General features: G+C 46.4%; 2 protein-coding genes across 3 annotated transcripts in view; one reads left to right on the top strand and one right to left on the bottom strand.

The window, feature by feature from the left end:
* Positions 1–3,013, top strand: part of SLC10A7 (solute carrier family 10 member 7) — a 138,592-nt gene extending 135,579 nt beyond the window's left edge. For both annotated transcript variants that reach the window (XM_065736388.1, XM_065736387.1), the window contains one exon: positions 1,355–3,013. In XM_065736388.1, coding sequence (XP_065592460.1) covers positions 1,355–1,399 — 45 coding nt within the window. In that variant the 3' untranslated portion in view covers positions 1,400–3,013. The remainder of the gene's footprint in view (positions 1–1,354) is intronic.
* Positions 3,014–13,576: 10,563 nt separating this feature from the next.
* Positions 13,577–21,255, bottom strand: REELD1 (reeler domain containing 1). The gene is made up of 6 exons (XM_065736040.1): positions 21,039–21,255; positions 20,364–20,586; positions 18,386–18,558; positions 17,367–17,673; positions 16,619–16,682; positions 13,577–14,155 (listed from the first exon to the last, which is right to left on the bottom strand). Exons 1-6 carry the CDS (start codon positions 21,253–21,255, stop codon positions 13,577–13,579), a joined length of 1,563 nt encoding a protein of 520 aa, XP_065592112.1.
* Between the last annotated feature and the right edge of the window lie 365 nt (positions 21,256–21,620).

The raw sequence follows: 21,620 nt of genomic DNA, 5'->3' as shown, positions 1-21,620 counted from the left end.
AAATATGGCAGCGGAATATGCCAAGCTACAAAGTTAAAAAACAAAAATAAAAAATTGTTTCCCTGAACAAAATGTGAACTGAGATCATCTCTCTCCCAAATCTCTTGTCGAATAATACCCAAAAGACTGATCTCAAATGGCTAGGTTTAACAATAGTTAAATGCTGGTGGTTCTGAAAGCTGGCATTTCTGAGGGGAATTAAGCCTATTTATTTTTAAAGGATTGGATTTTTTTTTAAGGGTTTACATTTGTGCTAGAATGTTTTTCAAGCAGTGCAGGCAAGCTTTACGTGTAAGATATTAAAGGTTAATACCTACACTAAGAAGACCCATCCCACTTATCTCTCAGTCTGAATGCTGCTAGTTTAGCCAGCTTTCCAGAAATGAGTCTCTCGCCTATCAAGCAAATGCTGGCCTGTCAGGACACTTACCCCAGGAGGACGTGGATAAACACCGGTTCCAAATGTCATGAACTTGCTTCTCTCTCTGGCCGCAAGAAAGCACTGAGCTTTTCTTTTGTCGTGCAGCACACCGAAAGAAGGCATTATCCTTCACAGTGCCCACGTTGTGTATACAGGAGCAGCTGAAAACCTCATGTCTTTTTAGCCTGTCACAACTACCTTTGAAGTTAGTGAGGCTGCATCGCAGGATGACCACCTGTCGTTCAAGTAGGACCTCGCACTGTGTAGTTTAGCTGCCATAACTGGCTGACCCTTCTATCACTTTAACTCTCCGCGGATTTTCTCTCCTTGTGAAAACATTTGATAAAAGCAGATGAAAGCTACAGCCACTGTCAACAAAAATGTCAGGCATGGCTTGGGATAAGGGCATCCCTGGATAGGTGGGTGTGGCTTATTGTTACCTTCCCTCATAGAGGAGGGTAACATCCAATGTGCGTGACAGCCATCACTGCATCAGCGACTACACAAGAGCGTGCTTTGAGCCACGTGGAAGAAGCCCCAAGAATACTAAGGCATTCACGCAGGTTTTCTTCACTGTCTCTCCCTGAGTAGCTCAGAAGCTTTTTTTAGCGTGTGCCACAGGTGGTTTCTTCAGTGGGACCCCACAGTTGCTTTCTATAAAAGACACCGGAGACCCGTTCCAGCTTCCTTCGCCTGCAGTCCAGCCGTATCTCTTACTGTTCCTTTCTTAAGGTTATCTGTTGTGATGGGCTTCCAGAGGTGCAAAGATATCACAGAAGCTACACTGGCCTGTCAGCTGCATGCTGATACCTCACTCAACGTCCCAGAAGTACCCGGAGCATTTTGTCACCCCTTCATAAGAAGCTTGTCTCGTGCTGTCAGTCTTCTATTAAGAATGTAAGGAAGTGACTGCTTTATTTTTTCTGTTCACAGGCACTGAAGTTAACCAGGCAACCCAAGGTACCCGTGAAGGTGTAATGGTGGAGACGGCCTGTGGCACAGTGAATGTATATATGTACTATACTGTACACACAGATGATTGAGACAACTGGGTTTTTGTGAATGTTACTTCAGTGCATATTTTATTTTTATATATACATACATATATATATGTAAAAGATACCCATTAAGTGCCTTACGGATGCATTTTTGGCAAAAACGTTGTTTCCAGGAGCTGCTTTGTTGGCTACTGCAAAAGGTTTGTACAGTATTTTGAAGTTCTTCAGTTTTTATTTTTCTAAGAGAGTGAAATGAAGAGGTCATGAATAACAGCCGTGTTTCTTCCATTGCCCCTGCTTTGGAGCCAGGGTGCACCAGCTGTAAGCTTCTGTTTTAAACTAGCCAGAATGACCAGTAGCCTGTCCCTCTGCTGGATTACTCTGGATAAGAGCTTTCTGAGGGTTGGTTTTTTTCTTTTTTTTCAAGAATGACTTGAATTTCTGTGTGATTCTGTTACACTCCCTAGTCATATGACTGTGACATGCCTTTTTCTTCTGAGTTTGTGTATACTCAGCATGGGGCCATCCATTGGATAGAAGCTGAGAAGCATGAATTATTTGCATTTGTTGACACAGTTGTCTAGACATTCCTTCAAAGTTAATGGTTTCCCAAGAAAATTCTTTCAATTCCATTGTATGATATTGTGCCATTGTATATCTTAAATGCCTCATAAGCTTCTTCAAAGAACTGATCTGGTGCTTGGGTTATGAGTGAAGTATTTGTGTTTGCAGCTAGAAGATTTTTTTCTAATTTACCCCTAAAGAACACAATTTTTTTTCTTTTCTTTTTTTCTTTTTTTCCTTCCCCTGGTGCAGTGCACAGAGATCTGCAGTGACAGAATTTAGGATGCTAATACTGAAGCAGAGTCTTTATTGTAGTAAGCCAAGCTTTGTTTTCTACGTTGCTGCATTGGTAATGAACAGTAGCTTGTGAGGACAAGAGTTGACAATTATTTTTGTTTCCAATTAGTAGGATCCTTACAGGAACACTATCATAGCTAATTTGACAATCCCTCACAACTTTTTAAAAAATAAAATGTTACTTTTTTAATAACCCTATATAAAACACATTCGAAAGACCGTTTCTAAGGGCAGAGTTGAAGAGGAAGGAACACAGGCATGTATTTTAAGCACCTAGCCAGCACTGCATCTTGTCTGGGAGATTAGGATTTCAGAAGAGGATCTACCCTGGGCTCTGAGGGGTACCGATCTGCAAAAGCCGTGCTGGCAATTGTACATTTCAACCCTAAAAGGAATGGAAGAAGTAGGTCAAACAGGGATCAAGCAGCAAGCTCACAGTTTTGATTGTTGTATCTCTTGATGGCATAATGAGGTTCACCAACTGGCCAACCTGGGCGGTAACTGAAGAGAGTAACATGCGCATTCTTGGGCTGTTTCTTAAACACGCTATTCAGAAACTGGCTCTTGGAGCACAGAAATTCCTTTGTCTGTGCTTGCAGCAGAGTCCAGACTCAAATTGTCTTCTTGTTATTCTATTCCTATAAACTCAAACATCCAGAGTATGTAAGGACGTAATCTCCCATTGAAATCAGGGTCTCTTTTTGCAGTTTTGAATGGCAAAACAACATTCCCACAAAGAATAACAGTTTTCTCATCATTGTTGTTTTGTTGCTGTTTGTTATAATATGCAGGAAAAGTTCAGGCATACAATGACTGAGTGTGGTCATGTTGATGCTAAATAGTCAGAACACTGCCGCTACCCTTACTGAGCTACCTCTGTGTACTGAGTTTCCTATCTTCAGTACGACCAACAACTTGCTTAGATTCCACTGAAAACATCCTTCTTTCTTTTTTTCTTTCAGTATTTTCTGCGTTTACAAATATTTCAATTCCTTTTAAAGTCGAGTTCTGTTAAAGCCTTTACTAACTCACTGCTGATTGCTTGGGGCAACCTATTATTGTTTATCAGCATCGGAGGTGTTCATCTAAAGGGAATGTTAAAGCAAAACCGAAATGCGTATTTTAAAACCACACTTGATGGCACTTAATTATGCATATCGATTCTGTTTTGTTTGAGGACTGTTGTTGTTTTATGACTTCTTGTTCCGCTTAGCGCCCTTAATAAATAGGGTGGCTTTGAAGTTCATTTGGCTAATAGGAAAATAAGGTAGATTCACTTACCCTTTGGGTCAGCTTTTAACCTATTACCTACTTTTTGTTCTTTTGTAAGCTTTCTAAATTGTTTGCTTGTCTTGTTAAATATACATATATCTGTCCGCTGTGTACAAATTTTTAATGAACTGCACTTGGGGAAAGTAGGGATAATGCAAATTATCATCGAATGGAAGTTAATTCATTAAATCCAACAGTTTTTTCAGTAGAGGGTTAAAACAGTTTGATTTTCTAGCCTTAAATTTAACTAAGTGTTGGTAATGAACATAATCAGACAAAACCGATGCAAAGTGATGACTTTGTACATAAAACATAAGGTTTTTCTTAATCATTAATGCCTCTTAGCTTTTGCATATCTGTCATCCCATTTAATGATATCAGAGGGAAAAAAAAAAGCCACCAAGACAATAAAATGGTACTTGAGAGTTCACAGGGAATCTTTGTAACTCGTGTTGAGTCTCTCAGAACGTTTTAATCCCCCCTTTTGTGCAGTACTTGAGAAGCTTATGATGGCCCCAGAAAGGTCCAGGGTAAAGCATTTATGTATTTAAAAATACAGATCTTTATTTTGCAGTTGGTTTTTTTTTCTTGTGCAACTTGTAGCTGGTGTGAATGGATTATACAACAGAAAGACCACAGGCTCAGCAGAAGCTGGGCAGTTTGCTTGTTCACAGACCAAAGAGGAGTAATCCAACAAGTCAGTTTTACTGTAGTCCTCTCAATTATTCTGGCAGTCAGGGAAAGAGGAGCTTTTAGTTTTGTGTATGGTTTTCTGTGAAAATACCTTGACGGTGGGAGGTTAGAAGTTAAGATGAAATATTGTCTGTCTGCAAGCACATTTATCTGTGTGTAAGTGCATATGTGCATAAGATACGAGCAGTTACACGCGTAGAAATGCTAGGAAGGACCATTCCCTGGTATGCATTTTTTGCAGGTCTTTATATGGAGAAAGAGCTACTTTTTTATGTTATTCTGACATTAAAAATGAAATTTCAGTCACCGAATTGTGTTTTGTGTTGTCATGATCTTATGCAGAACCTTTACAGCAGACAATTGCAGCATTGTATTTGTAAACTGTAGGTTATTTTGAACTTAAATAGATGTCGATGCATTTGGGAATTACAGCACAGTAAGAGGCTAAATCATGGTTTCTCCATTTTGTTATAATCCAAATGCATTTATATTACTATTATTATTTTCAAGTGCCAGAAACGCATACCATCCTTTGCAAACACACTAAATAGATGAGAGACTAAATCCTGCCCTTGGCTACACTTGCATATCTCCGGTGAAAAGGCTGTATAAGCAGTGGAGCACTCTCCCAAAGGAATCTGTTTGAAAAGCCCTGCCATTGTTCTAGCAACACTCTGTGATAACGTAGTGTCTGAAGAGAGCAGATGAAGAGTATTCTCTACTTCCTGTCGGATGGCCTGCCCTTTCTGGCACTTATAAACCACATCTTTTTTACCCCTATTTCCATGGGTAGCCCCGGTCTCCCAAACTGAAATTACAGCACCTGTTTGGAGCTGTGTCGGAAGGAAATTCTCTTTGCACTTTACTTTGGTGAACCACTTACCACTTGTGATTGCTAGACCGTGAGCTCTTGCAAGGAGACATTTTGTATGCAGTTTCTTGAAGCTTATGTGTACGCACCCTCCACCATTCTCATTCAACAGAGAACGCCCGGCAGGATGGTAAGTCATCGTGAGTAGTGGGGCTTTAGATTGGCAGGATAGGAAATGCCAGGAAATGCAGTTCTGAGATGTTGGTACAAACAAGTTTGTTTTGTGCTGGAATCTAGAGCTGTAGCAGAGGTTACAGAGTCAGCCTATGAATTGTTCTTCTGCCAGAAAAGCAGTGAGTGAGATCTTCAGTGAGAAGTGAAATTAAATTTGCTAGTGATTAAAAGGACAAGAGAGATGCGTTGGAAGCAATTGGTGCCAATGAGGCCTCTCTGCTGCTCCCCTAAGCAAATTGCTGTCTCGATGGAATATCAGCTTCTCAGTCCATCAAATTGCAGTAATCAAGCCTGGAGCTGATGGGAGCATGAGTCACCACTTAATTTTCACATCAGTGGAGGCCAAGTTTTCAGAATATCTGTAGATGCATTTCTACAGAGATTTCTGCTAGCCAGTGACTGACAGAGTGACAAAGAAATGAGCAATAGCTGCTCTTGAATTATAGTGCTCTCTACCTTACTGGCTGCAGGGAGGGCAGGTAGACAGAAGGCTTTTGCAGAGAAGAGGAGCCCTGCTGAGTTGATGCCATCACCAGCATTTGCTAAGTTAAGCACTTTTCCTAGATTTCTATATTTTTCCTGAAGCTGGGCTTCAGCTCACCTAAAGGAAAAAGATCAGTGCAAGCTCTTACTGAAAAGGGATATAATGAGGAACTACATAGCTACTAGAATAACCTGTTAATTCTTAGTGTACCTGATAGGTCCAGACCAGCTGTTGCTCACCCAGACTGGAAGCAGGCATGAGATCAGGAACAGACTGCGATCCCTGCAAGGCAGCCAGTCCTTCCATGCTGCAGCACGTAGAAGAGGCCATCTGTTTCCATATGATCCTGTACTGGTGTGTATTGCTCACCCCTTACCTGTGTTCAGCATTATTCTGGTGAGAGCATTTTTCATGCAGCGAACGAGAAATAGCCATCTTTGAACCAGCACCTTGTGGGAGTGGGTACCATTGAGTATGACTAACGAAATCAAAGGTTTGCAGATGCGTTCCTCTCCGTAAGAGAAAAATGACTATTTATGGTCGGTTCCGAAATGGCTTGAAATTCGAAGAGAGAACAGCTCTCTTAGCAGGAAGAAAATGGGTTGCCTTGAAGGGAAGATGATTTCATTGATGCGATTAAGAAAATTATGGAGGTCACGTGAGAACTGGCCTTTTGCCAGAGGAATTGCGGAAAATAAAATTTGAGCGCCCCGTGACAATAATTGGGTATGAAATTCTATTGACAAAAGCTTTTTACGATTCTGTGCTCTGTCTGTTCCTCAGCATTGGGACAGCAGTCCTTCCCGATCGGTGTCCTTTGTCTGCTGCACAGCCCGTATTTGGCAAGTTAGGAAATTGTACTCCGTTTCCCTGAGTCTTCCTTGTGCAGTTCTGCCAGTTTTCACCAGGAACATTTGATGAAGCCTGCAATAAATTGTCTTTTTTTTTCCCCTCGTCTTCAACCTGACACGTTCTTCATTGCAACTTGAGCCTCCCTGTGTGCAGCACCAGCTCCCACCTGGGCCCACAGCTCACTGTTGTGGCTGTCAGTTGAGGATCCAAAGGATTCTCCAGGGAATAAATCTGCAGTGAGGGTAACACCTTTGGAAGAGCAGAGTCTTAACTTTCCTTAGCCATCCAGTGCAGGGCATCATTGGGTCAGGATCAATAGCCCTGAGATAGTGCCTGCACCCTCTGTTGGTGCAGATGGCAGCCTGTGAAACGTGTAGCAAATGTTGTGTGATACCTTCTGCCAAGTTCTAGCCTGCTGTATTTTATTGTGTTGCTTTAAATTAGGTTCTTTCCTATTCGTACTGTTTATAAGGAACTACTGAATCTTTTTTTTCAATGAAATATGGTATTGTAGTCCTGTTTAAGAGAGACTGGAAAACAAACTGATTCCAACCAGTGGCTCAGGAAGGTGTGTGCACAGCATTCGCTCTGCCTTGCCTTCCCTTCTGCAAACACACACGTACAGCCCTCACAGAGACTCGTCTGAAGTGCCCTTTAGTGCACTGGTGTTAGCATCTCTGTTTAGGTCCAATTCCTTGGTAAATAAAATACATCCCAGAGGTATAAAAGTGTACTAAAAATAAGGCTGTGACACAATTTCAGGCAGCTAATACGGTAAGTCTGATGCAGCTCGTGGAGTGTTAACATGGGAAGCCCTGTCCTTCCAGCTCAGCCTGCTGTGAGCACAGAGCACAGCTCTCCTCGCCCGACTCAAATCCCACAGCCCATTAACAGAGCGTGGGAGCAGGACCTCCCCAGCACGCCTGGATTTGTGCCGCTGCTGTTACAGGTTCCTCTCTTTCTGGTCCCTCCAAATGAAAAAAACAAAAGATCACAGCGTTGTGAAGTGTGAGTCGAGAACGGAGCGCTGCTGTCTGCATCTTTGACCCCCCCTGCTATTGCGAGCCTCTCTAATCACGAAGGGCAGAAGGAGCTGAATAATGTTCTATGCAGTCATGTAAACGTGTGGCCAAATACTCTCTTTGAAACTATCCCTCAGGACATTGCTCAAAAACAGTAGGATCTGACTATTACTGTTTGGGGGCAGATTTTTAGGCAGGGTTTTTTATTATTATTAATATTTTTTAAAGTAAGGTGCACATTACACGTGGAAAAAAATACTCTGCCTGTGTAACGGTGTTTGCATCATGTTATCTTCTGTGTTCTGTGGTTTAAGATTTCACGTGTTTTTAATAGGTTAATCCCAGAGTTGTAGGGTTGGAAGGGACCTCTGGAGATCATCTAGGCACTGCTCGAAGAGCCGTGGCTTGGGACGTGCTTGCAGCTTGTTCAGAAGCCCAAATTTCTGAGTGTATTGTCTCAGTAACAAAATGTTTGCTCTGAACAGAATCCCAGAAGCACAATACATTAGCAGAAGGGAAGGAGTATTTATAGCCAATAATTCAGCGGGAGTCTTTTGTAAGTTATGACCAAAGAAAGACAAAAAGAGTTCCTTTTTTAGGTGCTGCTGCCAGCTCCCGGTCCCGGCGATACTGAGTAAGGTAAGTCGGGTCCTTTTGATTAACAGTCAAGCCTTTTGAGCGGTTTTCGTTGTAAAAGGACTTTATTAAGCTCTCTTTCTCATTTGTCTTTTTTGTTCCATTTTCAATGGACTTCCCTCTGAAGAAAACTTCCCGTGACTTTTCGGCCCACATTAAATTCACACTGACGAAAGGAGACGGGGGTTATTATCAATTCGCCTGCAGAACGTACGGACGGGCTTTGCCGGCTGAGGCGCGCAGAGCTCCGCGCGCGCTGCTCCGCTCCCCCCTTCGCTGTGGCGGCGGCCGCACCGCGCGATGCGGCGCTGCGCGAGCGACGCTGCCCCCTGGCGGCGGCGCGCGGTAGTGCAGGCCGGGCGCGTTGGCGCGTGGCCGCGCTCGCGTCTGCCCGCGTTTTCGGTCCTTCTGGAAGTTTCCAGCCCCGCGTCGTGACGAGCAGCCGTCCGACCGAGTCGTGGGAGGGCGAGGTCCGCCCTCAGCGTGCTGTGCTGTGTGGAAAATGGCGCGGGGCAGCGCGGCGTGTTGCAGCAGCAGCACAGGTGAGGCCGCTCCTCGAGCGCTGTGTTTGGGGTTGGGCCCCTCAGCGCGCGGGGGGTGTGTGGAGAAGGGCCGCAGAGGGTTTGGAGCACGGGGTTTAGGCTGGGGACACGGTGCTGTGAGCCCTTCTTGCGGTTGCTGGAGCTTTAACCCTTCCCAGCGAGTTCCAGCACGGAGATCTGCCCGACACTTCTGTTAGCAGCACAGGAGCCCACGGTTAACTTGTCTGACACGTACAGTTCGTGCTGCATTAAATGCTGGGAATTACTGGTGGCATTCTACTTGACTGGGTTAAATATTTCTCCGCTTTGGGCCATATGTTTGCATAATACAGATCAGCAAGTCACGTCTTCTGTCTTTTCCTCTATATTTCCCTCTATTCCGACAGCATGATGTCCTTGGTACCTGGGCATCACCTCCTAATGTACATCAGCACACTGATGTACAGCGAGTCTGATCTTTGACTTGCCTTTGAAACAGCAACACATTTTCTGAACAGCAAATTATTCTTTGACATCAGAAGGTGGCTATCAGTAATGGATATTGCAATCTGAAGATTCAGAGACTAACTGTGATCTTTGTCCTTAGCCCAGTAAGCTGGAGTCTCTTTTCCCTCCTGCACTTTATTTGATTGCAGTACGTAACCTTGGGATGTGCTAATAATCGTTAGTCAGAGCTGATACATCCGTTGTGGACCTGCCCTGCTAAGAGAAGGAGATGTTCTCTACAATGGCAGTAAATCAGCAAAGCATGCACTTAAATATACAGTAAAATGTGGTGTGAGACGTGATCCTTCATACATCATATAGCAGAATGCCTTACTGGGAGAGTCACGCACGTGCTAATGAGAAAAGAGCGTTTCTGCAATGAGACACGAAGGGGGGAAATGGTTCTGTGGTGTGAGGGAGGCTCAAGAGGGGCTCCAGATAAGTGCAGCATCCCAGGGTGGTTGTGACCCCCAGGTCCTGGTGCAGGGCTGATGGGATGGAAGGAGGAAGCAGCAGGGAAAAGGGAGGGAAAACGGGGAAAGGGAGTAAAGGGAGTGCTGCAGAGCTGCCCGGACCTGCTGGATTTCAGTTGGAGCCTTGAGACTGGCAGAGGCAGTGGAGAGGCTCTGAGTTACCAGGAGGAACAAAAGGACTGCTCTGTTGTTCACCAGCTGAGAGCGTTGGGTTATTACTTTGTTGTTGGTTTTGGCTGGTAAGCAGTTGACTTTTTGCAGCTGAACGCTGCAGGAATCGTTTGAGCATCTCCTTCTCTTTTCACGGGCATTTTTCATTGCTAGTTTACCAAACAGTGTGTACATCTGCAGAGCAAGGAGCTGGCTGAAGCACAGGTGGGTCTGCAGGGACGAGGACCGAACCGCACCCCTCAGCAGGGCAGCCCTCTTCAGTGCTCAGTTCGTTGCAGGGACGTGATAAGTGTTTTAATCTCTGGGCTTCTGGCACAGCTGCTTTGCCTCCCTTGGTTTGCACGGTCTCCAGTAGCTGCAGAAACTGTGCCAAGCTATGGTTTGCCCCAGTCCGCACATCCTGGGCAACCGCTACGACTGTTGGCCCACGGGGATAGGCACTAGGTTACACACTTAGGGCAGAGGTGTGATCCTGGCCTTCAGAAATGGTGCGTGGAAATGCTCCTGATGGCCTCAACCACGAAAGCTTCCAGCCTTGGACTTCTCCTGTGAGTCTTGTTTTGGTGCTGACAGAATTAGTGCATGTTTGACTTTTGCCTGACAGTGACAGTTCAACCAACGCGGGAAATGTCCACAGTGATTTAACTGAGCTTTGGACCAAAGGTTTATGCGACCTCTCCGCCTTGCGTTTAATGCCACTGATGTGTTGGAGGACACCAGAGGACTTCGGCCATAGGAGTTTTCACTGCCAAAGCTATGCCTGGTGCCTGTTTGATTGGTGGGAGACAGACTTAGATGGCTGTGAGTTAGGGATAGGTGGGAACTCCTTTCCGTACCTTCTGCCGGTGGTTCGGGCACCAAGCACTTGGCTGAGGGATGGCAGCCTCACGTGGGTGCAGGCTGCTTCAGGCTGACCTACAGGGAGGAGCTAAGATCCCCCGCTGTCTGTACTTCTGACCAACACAGTCATCCACCCAGCAAGGGAGGGTGTTTCACTTCCCACTCCGTACGTATTAGAATGGCTTGTATCTTTCCTTTCTGTGCCTTGTCATTTTATCTTCTATATGTGCTACAAACTTGAGCACAGATTATTTTCAGTAAAAGGCAGGTCACTTAAGAGCGTGGGGCATTTGAATGATTTGCCTTTTAATAGGTTCATCAGTGCTCGTGTTTTTAACAGCATTAAGAAGAGAGAAAGCCCCGATCCTTCTTGTCATGGCAACTGCAGTAAATGAAGCGTCATGCAGAAGACAAGAAAAAAACATGGGCACTTTCGGTCTCAGCCAAGTCTGCAAAGTAGCAGGACTCATTACTAATTCAGAGGAGAACGTCCCTCGGAGCTCACCGTTACTGTTTTTACTACTAATAATACTAGAGCTGCATAAATTTAACAGAAGGTAGAGTTTGGCAGAAGGCAAGAGTACTGCTGAAGTGCAGCTCGAGAATCAGGCATCTTTCAGACCGAAGCCTTCGTTTTCTGCAGCCAGCCTGGCAAGAACAGTACTGGGCAATGGGGAAAGTGCTGGGGAGAGGAAGGGGGCATTTTTCAAGCCGTGCCAGTCCAATAACATTGTATCTGGAGCGGGAGTGGAAAAGGACATAGGTATTTGTAATTTATTCATAAACAACTGTGCCATCACGAGAAGTTTTTTGAAATAATATGTGATAGTTCTTTAAATATTTAAGAGTTTGTTGACCTATTTTCTCAGTTAATTAGCAATTTTGGGGCTGCATTAACAATGAATTAAATGCGGTCTACTTTAGTCATGAGAAGGTTCAGCTGCACTGAGTTAGAGAAACATTCTTTCTCTCTAAAAAGGAGGAATTTCATTGAGTGTGTCTGCACTTGTGCTTAAAAACCTATGGTCTTCCTGGTAGGTAACGCTTCACCCAACTTCCCGACTAGGAAAACCTCAAGTCCTTTGAGCCCTGAAGCAGATTTTCACTTAGAGCACCACCTAACACTGGCCACCCTGCGGTGGAGGGGCCCTGGTGCACCTGCCCTTCTCAGAGCAAATGCAGCGGTTAAGATTGGCCTCATCTCTGCAGTTGTGAGTACACTTCTTTTTTTTTGTTTGTTTTGCTTGTTTATTATATTACTACTTGGCAGATATTTGTCATTTGTGGAAATGGCCAGAAACGAACTCTTGAGTGTGGAAGACTGTTAGCAGAGGACATGCTACGTTACTCACACTGCAGAAATCAGAACAGGAGAACAGCATCTTGTGTATCCACTGAAGTCAGTGGCGATGTAAGGGAGGAGGTGAGACCGGGACTTTAACGGATTATTAATCATGGAGTTGGCCAGCTAGCTGGAGACAAACACAGAGCCCAGCTGCCAGAGTAGGAAGTTGCCTCGTGTCCCCATCTCCAGGAGGGAAATGGGATCCTGATGGCATATGCAAGTGTCTGCTTAGCTCGGTGGGACGGGAGTATTGTGGTCTGTGAAGCAAGTTGCAGCACCAAAGTTAAGTCTCTTCTGCGTTCTGCTGCTCAGAAGGCAACATGAGCCCCTTCACCAGAGAAAAGGATGCTGGAGAGGGGGATCGCTGCTCTCTGAAAGGCTCACATCTCAGGAGGATCATTGTCAGGACTGTTTCTTGCTCTTTCAGAGGTTCTGTAAAACAAACCTTAGCCCTTGCTTTCATCACCTTCCTTTATTGGAGTGGATCAAGGGTCTTCCTATTTTCCAGGGGCTGTATTTGTGGCCTCCTGCTGAAAGCCACACAGCCAGAGGAGTGTTTGCACAAACTCAGTGCACAAGATGCTGTTAACTTAACAGGCAGCCTTTGCTGGGGAGCTCCAGAGTGACCTGGGAAGAAGGCTATTTCTCAGTGTGTTTCCACACTGAGTGTTAACTGGACTGACTCAAAGCAAAAGACAAAGTAAATGCTGGCTGTCAGGCTTAAACAAGCTTCCTCATCAGGTGCAAATGGATAGGAAAGGTTTTGTTCCATTTGCACCTGATGAGGAGGCATGTTTCTCCCCCAAAAACTGCTTTCCACCACCTTGCGTTTCTTTCCCTTAGATCAATTCAGCATTCTGTGGATCAATGTTCTCTGCTAGTGAAAGACTGCTTTTTGTTTTCCAGTTGAAAGTTTAAAACTACTGGCAAATATTTTGTCATCTGAAGCACAGCAAGTGCGCAGGCCTAAACCTGTAAGCTTCTAAATGAGAATGGTAATTTAAACCAAGGTTTTCTAGCTCCTGGAAAGGAAAGGGAAATATAACAGTAGAAGCATTTGCTGAGATTAAATAGGAGACAACAGTACAGTGCAGAGGAAGAATTTCAATTTTTTTTTTTTTGCTACAGCCTTAAGGCAACAGAGGAAGAGTAATGGGTGCAATGACAGTTAATGAGCAGATATACAATATTAATTGCAGTACGTGTAGCACACAGAACAGTGGTTACTGTTATTCTCTTAGCAGCTGAAGCTGAGATACTTTGAGTAACACTTCTAGCTGAGCTAGCTGCATCAAGTTTGTACACCTCTATGTCTACCTGTAGGCAGCAAGGACACTACTGCTTTCTAGAGTCTGTGTTGTGTGCGTCTCAGCTGTCTTCATCTGCAGGGGCAGCTGGCTCATCTACGCTGCGCTGCCTTAAGTACTGTGAATGTTTAGGTTATTCTCCTTTTCCCGCTGCTCGGCGGGCTGATCCAGTTGTACTCGGCTTGAACCAGCACGAAGCTGTTCTCCCGGATCTTCCGGAAGTGCATCATCTCCCCATTTTCTTTGACAGCGATGACGTTGTTGTCTGGCTCGCTGAAGGACACTTCTGTCCTCTTGTGGCAGTACCGGGCACAGATGCAGCGCAGGCCAGCTGCCGCGGCCAGCCCCAGCACCGCCGTGCAGACAAGGAGGATGCCAAGCTGGGCTGCTATCAGACGTGTCCCTCTGCCAGGGTCATCCCCCCTCCCCGGGACAGCAGGTTTGGGACCTGCTCTGGTCACCCACGGCAGCGTGTGCTCACCCACCTCCTCGCTGACCTTCTTCTCCTCGCCATGCTCTGACCACAGGGGGGGGTTGCTTTCTGCCATTTGCCTCCAGGCCAGTGACCAATTGCTGACGGTGTCCTCGTTGCCAAACCAAGCCGTTGTCACAGTGGCTTCACTCAGGTGAGTGCGTAGGTGTAGGGCAGGCCAAGAGGCTGCTGCCGGCCTGGAGGTTTTCAAGGTGGCCCCGTTCTCAGTACTTGCCTTTGAAAGCAAAAACATGACAAGAAATCCAGTGAGGGAACAGGAAGGAGCCTGCTAAGACTCTCATCCACTACTGACTTCACTGTACCGTATCAGCTCTTTGTTTCTGATTGAAGTGTCCCTCAGACTTACAATAACCGTCTTTAATTCTCTGGATCAGAAATGAGCTAGATTCGACATTGTGCTGTCTGTATCACAATTGTCAGGGGAGATGAAGCAGTGGCAGTTGATGCCATGGGGCAAGGTGGGGCATGCAAAGGAGCGGAGAGGAAGGTCACAGGAGAGAAAGGTCTCGCTGCTTTCCACAAGTCTGCCACTCCCACTGTTGCTGTGGTATTTTGCACAGACATTGTTATCACAGAAGAATCACTTAATGAACAGTTCCTGCCTTTAGAGATGCCAGAGTCGTTGTGAAACGATGGATATGATCTTCCCAGCCATGGTTCGTGTTTAAGTCCATGCTGTGTCCACTGAAATTCAGGGTAGGCCTTCACAGGCCGGGGGTCAAGCTGTGGAGCTGAAGGACCCAGAAGGCAATTTGGGCATCAGCATTTTGGGGGCAGTCACCTAAAAGCCACAGTTTCTCCCCAAAGTCTGTCTTGTCTCCTCGGTCTGCACAGCCTGTTTGGAATTTGCTGCCTCTCAGTGTTGCTTAGCCCCACACGATAGCTCACATTTCTGTTCTTGCTTGCTCCTGTGCTCTTCTAGGGGCTCTGCTTGGTACCAGACACCTTATTTTATCAGTCACGAGATGACAGCCAGGTCTGCAGTCCAGGTTTTGCCACAGTTCCCATCCAAGACTGGCTGTGAAACAATCTTACTATTTAGGAGGCCCCCACAGACTTTTTCTATTCCCACTGTGCACCTGAGGCCCAATCCAAAACCTGAGAAACGTACTGGAATCTTTTCTTTGGCTTCTCTGAGATTTGGATCTGACCCTTGGTAGCTGGCTACTCTCCAGCCTGTCCTGCCCAGCAGGCTCTTCCACGCATCCGTTAATTACACCAGAGAAAATCTCACCCTCTGCCTTCTCTAGTGAATTTGAAAGCCTGCTGGGAGGACAGTGTGACAGGACCAGAAAGCTGAGGTAGGAACACTGGCAAGCTGTGAACCAAAGTAAGGGGAAGTCACAGAGCATACTTTGTGGAGGAGACAATTTCCAAAGAAAGAAAGGTGCTAGTAAAATGCAGGTAGTAAATTACAAATAGTTGAACTGCAAATTGTAGCTGACTAGCAAAGGTAAGGTGTGTTTATGGCTCACTAGCCCTCGTACTGTAATCATATGTCGGATCTGGGGCTTGGCTGTAGAAGAAGACCTTGCCTCATCTCACCTTTTGTCTCCTCTCTTTGTACTGCTTCTGTCCTTTCAGTATTATTATTCCACTTTTCAGTGTTTTTATTTCATTAGGCTCTTCTGCTCTCACCTTGCACCATCAGTCTTCCTTTCCATTAGTTAAGCATCTTCAGCCATTTCCTCCCTTCTCTGTGCAGCTATGCCAGATGCTCACATCACATGTCACTCCTTAATTTGTTCTGTGTCTTTCCTAAATATGTCTCATTATGTTGAATGGGCCCCTCCTCTTTTGTTTTCACCTCTTTTTCTGATGCATGCTTGTGTGAGCATGTGAAGGAGCAGGTTTTCCTTGTATGCATTTCAGTGCTCAGAGGAATAGGAAAGTGCCAGAGAAGCTCTATATGTTTCAGTTTTATTCACAGAGCCGGCCTGCAGTGATGCCACGAGGAGGTGACATCTTCATGGAGCTTTGGGCAGAGAGGGGTGCCACCTACTGGTGGGGAAATGGAGTAATTTTGGATGCCACTCCAAGAAGTAGTATGTTACTGGGGAATAAAGCTCAGCTCTGTAAAGAACAAAGAAACTTCAAACCAAGAGGCTTTAAATTTCCCCCTGCTCCTAGGATGCTGAGGAGAAGATGGTACTGCTGTGTCCCCAGAGTGGACAGTGTCCACACAGCGTCCTTGGCCTTCACCAGAATGGATAAAGTCTTTGACCTCTGGTGAATATATTGAGCAGCACCTGTCAGGCACGTCTAGAGAGGAGCATCTCAACCTTCCACTGGAAATGTAGACTGGAAAAGAAATGCACGTTTCCTGCCCACTAACATCAGCAGCATGAAGTCGTGATCATGACTACGTACAAAAAAAATTACTTTGGGTTGTTTTTGCAGTGGAACTCTCAGAAATCCAGACATCAGGGAGGAAGAAAAGGGAAGAGAGAGATGGAAACCAATTCCCAGTTAAGGCTTTAAAAGAAGAAACCCGAACCAACAACAAACAACAACCTCAAAGTAGTTTTAGTCACTCGTGAGACATAGATGTGGTTCTTGGTGCTGTGAAGTAGCAGGGAGGTTTTATCTTCATCTTCTCTAAGTACTTTCAGCAGCTTCTAGCAGTTTCCATCTTTGGGGGAAACAGTAATGAATCCTCCCCGTCCCCAGTGCTTACCTGGCTGTCTTCTTTACATGTCACGCACAGGTGTGGGTTGGTTGTGCTGGCAGTACCTTGTGCTCTGAAACAGAAAAAAACGGAGTTAATAAGCAATACCTGGAGCTTCACGACGCCGAAGTGGGACCCCTGGGCTCTGCAGCATGCATGATTTGTGACGAGTGCCGCTCGCTGGAGCGGACTCGTGGTGCACGCAGTCAATGCAGAGCACGTAGGCCATGTGTTGCGTGGTGTCTGATCGTTTACTCATAGCTCCATCATTCACGCCCACAGTGGAGTACATTGCACTAAGGGTCGTGTGTCCCAAAGCCTTTCGGGCTTCTGAGCAGACCTCCTAAAGGCAACACTTCGTAATGGTTTGAAATCCTTTCTTCCTTCACCCTGCAGGTGGAGAAGTAGCTCTGTTAAGTCCACCGTTTCTTTGGATATTGGCACGCACCTTTAGAGAAAAGTATTGCAGCAGTCAATTCTGGTCAATAGCTTTGATCACATTTTTCAGTCACCCAGCCAGGCAGCTTTGCTGGGCTGATCAGCACCTGGCCTGTGCTCTGACTGTCTCACTGCTGCTGTCTGTCGCAAGCAATCTCTAAAGGATGATTTTTCAGAAATCCAGCAGGGAAGCAGCCTCCCACCTGCCCTTCTGAAGAATGCCCTTGTTTACCTGCAGTGAAACCTGCATTGATTTCCTTCCCCAGGACTGCTGGAGCAGCAGCTGTCCCCACTACCTGGCTATCACACAGTGCAGTACCTGTCAGAGAGGCTCTGCCTGGAGGCGTCTTGGAAGAGGAAGCTCCGCAGGGCGTCAGCCATGCCTGGCTCTTGGAAGGCAAGTGATGGCTCCAGCCCTGAGCTGCTGGGGGGGCTGCTCCCTGTGCTCCTGCTGGAGGCATCCCGCAAGGTTCGAGGTGGCTGCGTTGGCTCGGTTGTGGGCTGCGTATCCCAGAGGGCACTCGTGCCTGACACCAGCACTGGTGTTGGTGTTATGCTGGCCAGGCTGATCGGAGCTGGGCTGGTGTGCTGGAGAGAGCTGGGAACGGCTGCAGAAGAGCTAGAGCCTTGCAAGACAGGGACAGCAAAAAGCAAGAGAGGATCAGAAGTCAACTTCCTTTGCTTTGTTTCTTTCAAATCGCAATTGGTGCTAGCGTTTATTAGTAAGGATCATCACAGTGGTTTTTATTTTATGGCGCTTGGTTTTAAATAGGAGCCCAGACAGGGAGTAAAGAAGCAAGGCCTGCTGCCTAAAAGGCATTCAAGTTAATTAAAGCTCAGACTTGATGCTATGCCATCCAGACTGAGAAATACATCTGACTGAAATGTAAGTAAATTCTGAGAGCCTTTTACCAACTGTAGGCTGCGTAAACACAAATAACAACATGCCTTAAGGGTAGGAGAGACATGTTTAGAGACAAATGTATTCCACTATGTGGGCAGCATTGCTAACTGTGCTTGCTTGTCTTTAGGAGCTGGGATTTGAGGTGAAATACGGGAGGCCCCTTACTTGGGGCTTTTCAGCAGCGTTTTAGATTTTTCATTCAGATCTGGCAACAGTGTTTATCCTGTTGGTACCCTCCTTGGCACTGACTGTTACCTGGGATGCCCATTTGTGCCTTCTCTTCAGGGAGCTCTTGATGGCCATCACCAATCTCGTCGGCAGCTGAAAAAGTTAAATGAGGCTCTGTAGCTTGTTTATCTCTTCTCTCTTCAGTGGTTGCAAGGAATGAGCTGTAAAACCAGCCTGCTGGAAACTGTCAGCAACAAACCAGGTACCTTTACTTGCCGTGCCTGCTGCGTGGGGGCCAGCGGGTTCCTGTGAGGGTGCAGGTGCTGCAGGGCCGGCCTTCCTGCCGCTGCCAGCAGATGTGTGCTTGTGCCCTCGCTGAGCCACAGCGGCCGATTCAATCCTTGCCCAGTAAACAAAGTATGACTGGACTACAGAGATGCTGTTAAAAGATAATTATGCAGGAATTTACTCTCGCAGCGTCATTAATAAAAGATCAGAATGCTCAGCTAATCAGAGGGAGTGCTTTAATCTAAAAGGCAGCGCAGAAAAATTTTAAAGGCTTAGCCCATCACACATTTTATATTACAAATAAAAGATACTGGGTCCCATATGAAAGATAGTGAGGGAAGGGTCACTCATCATTAAGATCAGTTTCAAAATGCGTGGGAACTGAAAAAAAGAGGAAAAAAAAACTATTGTATTTGCTGTGTCGGTCAAAGTATGTTTGGAAAACTTTGAATAGCTCTGTGTATAATCTTCGGTAGGCAGGGAGACAACAGAGGTATTTAGTAATTAAAACAGGTCAGTGTAACTTGTACAAACAGCAGAATAGGTAGAAAAAGCCACAGGCACTCTCTTCTCAGCCCTTCATTATTTGCACCTGCCTCACACTCTGCCTTTCATCAGGTGCCAGCCTTGAGCCGCATCCCCAGAGCGTGGGGAAGCTTCGTCCTGGGGGAGCTTTTCAGCTCAGATCCCAGTGAAGATGAGGTAAAGGGGGAACGACCTGGCTTTTCCTGTGCTGAATGGTTCTTGTGAGACGCTTTTAAGTGGAACAAGGAGCTTTCTCAGATGTTGTAACGCGAGTTCTGAAACGTGGATTTACAGTGCAGCTGGGGATCACCGTTACAGCACGTGCCATTTGCTTTCTGCGTTAAATCTGCCCAAAGTTTACTAATTTATAAGTGATCCTGGGGGGTGGGTCTGAGAGCAGAAGCAGCAGCAGAAGTGGGAGATGGGGGGAGAGAGCAGGGAGCAATCGGAATTTCTTGTGGAGACGTGGCTCATGTCTGGCAGCACGGCACGGCCTTGGGGCGAGAAGGGAAGGGCTGTGGGGCTGGCTTGGGGGGCAGCAGCTGCAGGGGGAGCCAGAGCAGGTGGCTAGGAGCAGGCATGGCAGCATTTGGGTTCCTTTTATCTGTTGGCTTTTCACGCGTTTTTAATAGTATTTCCCAATCTGAAGCAGTGGGCAAAATGGAAATGCTGAGCAGAAATATTTTTGTTTCAATTAATTTGTGTTGAATCACGATGAGATGTGCAAGCCACAGCACTCACCAGGAGGCCTGCATCTTGGGGAGCAGCCAGGGATCTGGCCAAGGAGCTTCTAAGCAATTTGGTAAAGTCAAAACAATTGAATCTGTTCCAAAATGAAAATTCCCCGTGCTCCCTCTAAGGCAGGCAGTTAGATTTTTTTTTTCCTTTGATTTTATTCCAGTTCAGAAACAAAATGCTTGGACTTCGGTGCAAAACACTGAGGTAAAGTTCTGACCCAGTGCTCCCCATGTAGTCCTCCTGGGAGTGATTCTGTTTACATTTAACATTAAAATAAATAAATAAACAGTAAATTAAAAAATAGTAAATCTACCCCGCAGTGACATTGACCCTGTAGGCAGGGAAGTTCTGCAGGGTGTGCTGTTTAGAAAAGCAGGCAGAGTGATCACAGTTCTCTCCTTATGCCTTAATATTTCTATTTCTAACTCCGTAGGCTGTCACCTCCAGGTGCATTTATTCTGAGAAAACAGTGACTGTGTAGGTAAAAAGGAGCACTGCCCAGCAGGTGCAAATGGAGATTTAGGTACCAGTTGGAGCACTGTTGCATGATTTCCTAAGTGCTCTATAGGATTCAAGATACGGTGCTAGAAAAGTACAATGGAAAAATACAACCAAGTTTTTGAAAAGCTGAAGGGTGAGAGAAACTGAAACTGCAACGATGCGAACAGTGCTTGGGAACCGACGTGTTCTTACTAAAATTTGATGTCCCCGATGGGTCGGTCTGGCGCTTTCCATACAAAGGACAGGTTTCTCTTCAGGGACTTGTCTGAGTGGGTGACAGTATCACCATCTTCAAAGCAAGACAGCAGCTTGGAGCCAGGAGGAATGAAGACAAAGGTGCCGGCAGTTTCATCATTCGACACTTTGCGAGCTTGAAGCAAAAAGCCCATGAAATCCCGGCTGCTCCGCACTGTCACTGCAAGACAAAACATGGGACACAAAGGGATTTGTGTTGCAGTTCTCAGGTGAATTTTTTGTGATAGAATTTCCATCGGCACCTGTGAAATCAAAAGGAAACCTTGTCAAAAAAAAAACCACAGCATCCTGCAATCTTTGCCCTGACAATCTGTGTCGGATGTGCTGGATGCAGGGTGCCAGACTATAACTTTGTAGTGTGAAATTGCACAGGCGGTTGGCTCGAGGCTTCTTCCCCCTTGATTATAATGCTAACCACGCTGCGTTAGGCGCTACGCAGCCGCCTTTAAGGAGGGATGTGGGTACCACACTGCACATGCGCAGATGATTGCACCCTGCCCTCAGAGACTTTTTTTGGATGGGGATGGGAAGGGAAGTTGGCTGGGCGAGGGTTGGTAACTGCTTTCGGGATTTCCGTGGGGCTGGGCTGAGACAGCCAGCAGCTGTCCTCACCTGGGACCTTGTCTCCCGGCACGTAGAAGGACACGTTGGTGTGGATGGTGACGTAGTTGTTCTTGGGGCTGTGCAGCTGAGCCCGCAGGTGCCTGGGCATCATGTCAGCACAGGCGGAGAGGCTGGCGCCGTGCGAGAAGGCGGCCGAGGAGGAGACCAGGCAGAACACAGTGCATGCACAGGCAGCCACCAGCAGGCAGGCCTTCTGCCTCTCCATGCCATGCAGGGATGTCGCCAGCACTCTCGGTCCGGAGCAGTGGCAGCAGCAGTCTGTGTGCGTGCGTGTCCGTCACCTTCCGGTTAGCTGAGCGGCCTTTCCTGCTGTGCCTCTAAGTGAGGAGAAATAAATGATATACCTATGGCGCGTGGATTCTCACTGGGAATCCACAGCGTTCCACATTTTGAAGTAAATGGTTGAAGTTGGGAAGGAAGAGAGTAAGGAAAAGAGTAAGGGTGACGGAGCACTGGCACAGCTGCACAGAGAGGTGGTGGAGTCTCCTTCTCTGGAGACGTTCAAGACCCGCCTGGACGCCTACCTGTGCAACCTGGGCTAGGGAGCTGCTTGGGCAGGGGGGTTGGACT

The sequence above is a fragment of the Cyrtonyx montezumae genome, unplaced genomic scaffold (assembly GCF_038088225.1).
Source record: "Cyrtonyx montezumae isolate F1298 unplaced genomic scaffold, pur_monq_1.0 scaffold_2, whole genome shotgun sequence".
Classification (NCBI taxonomy): domain Eukaryota; kingdom Metazoa; phylum Chordata; class Aves; order Galliformes; family Odontophoridae; genus Cyrtonyx; species Cyrtonyx montezumae.
This window is presented reverse-complemented; position numbering and strand designations above follow the sequence as displayed.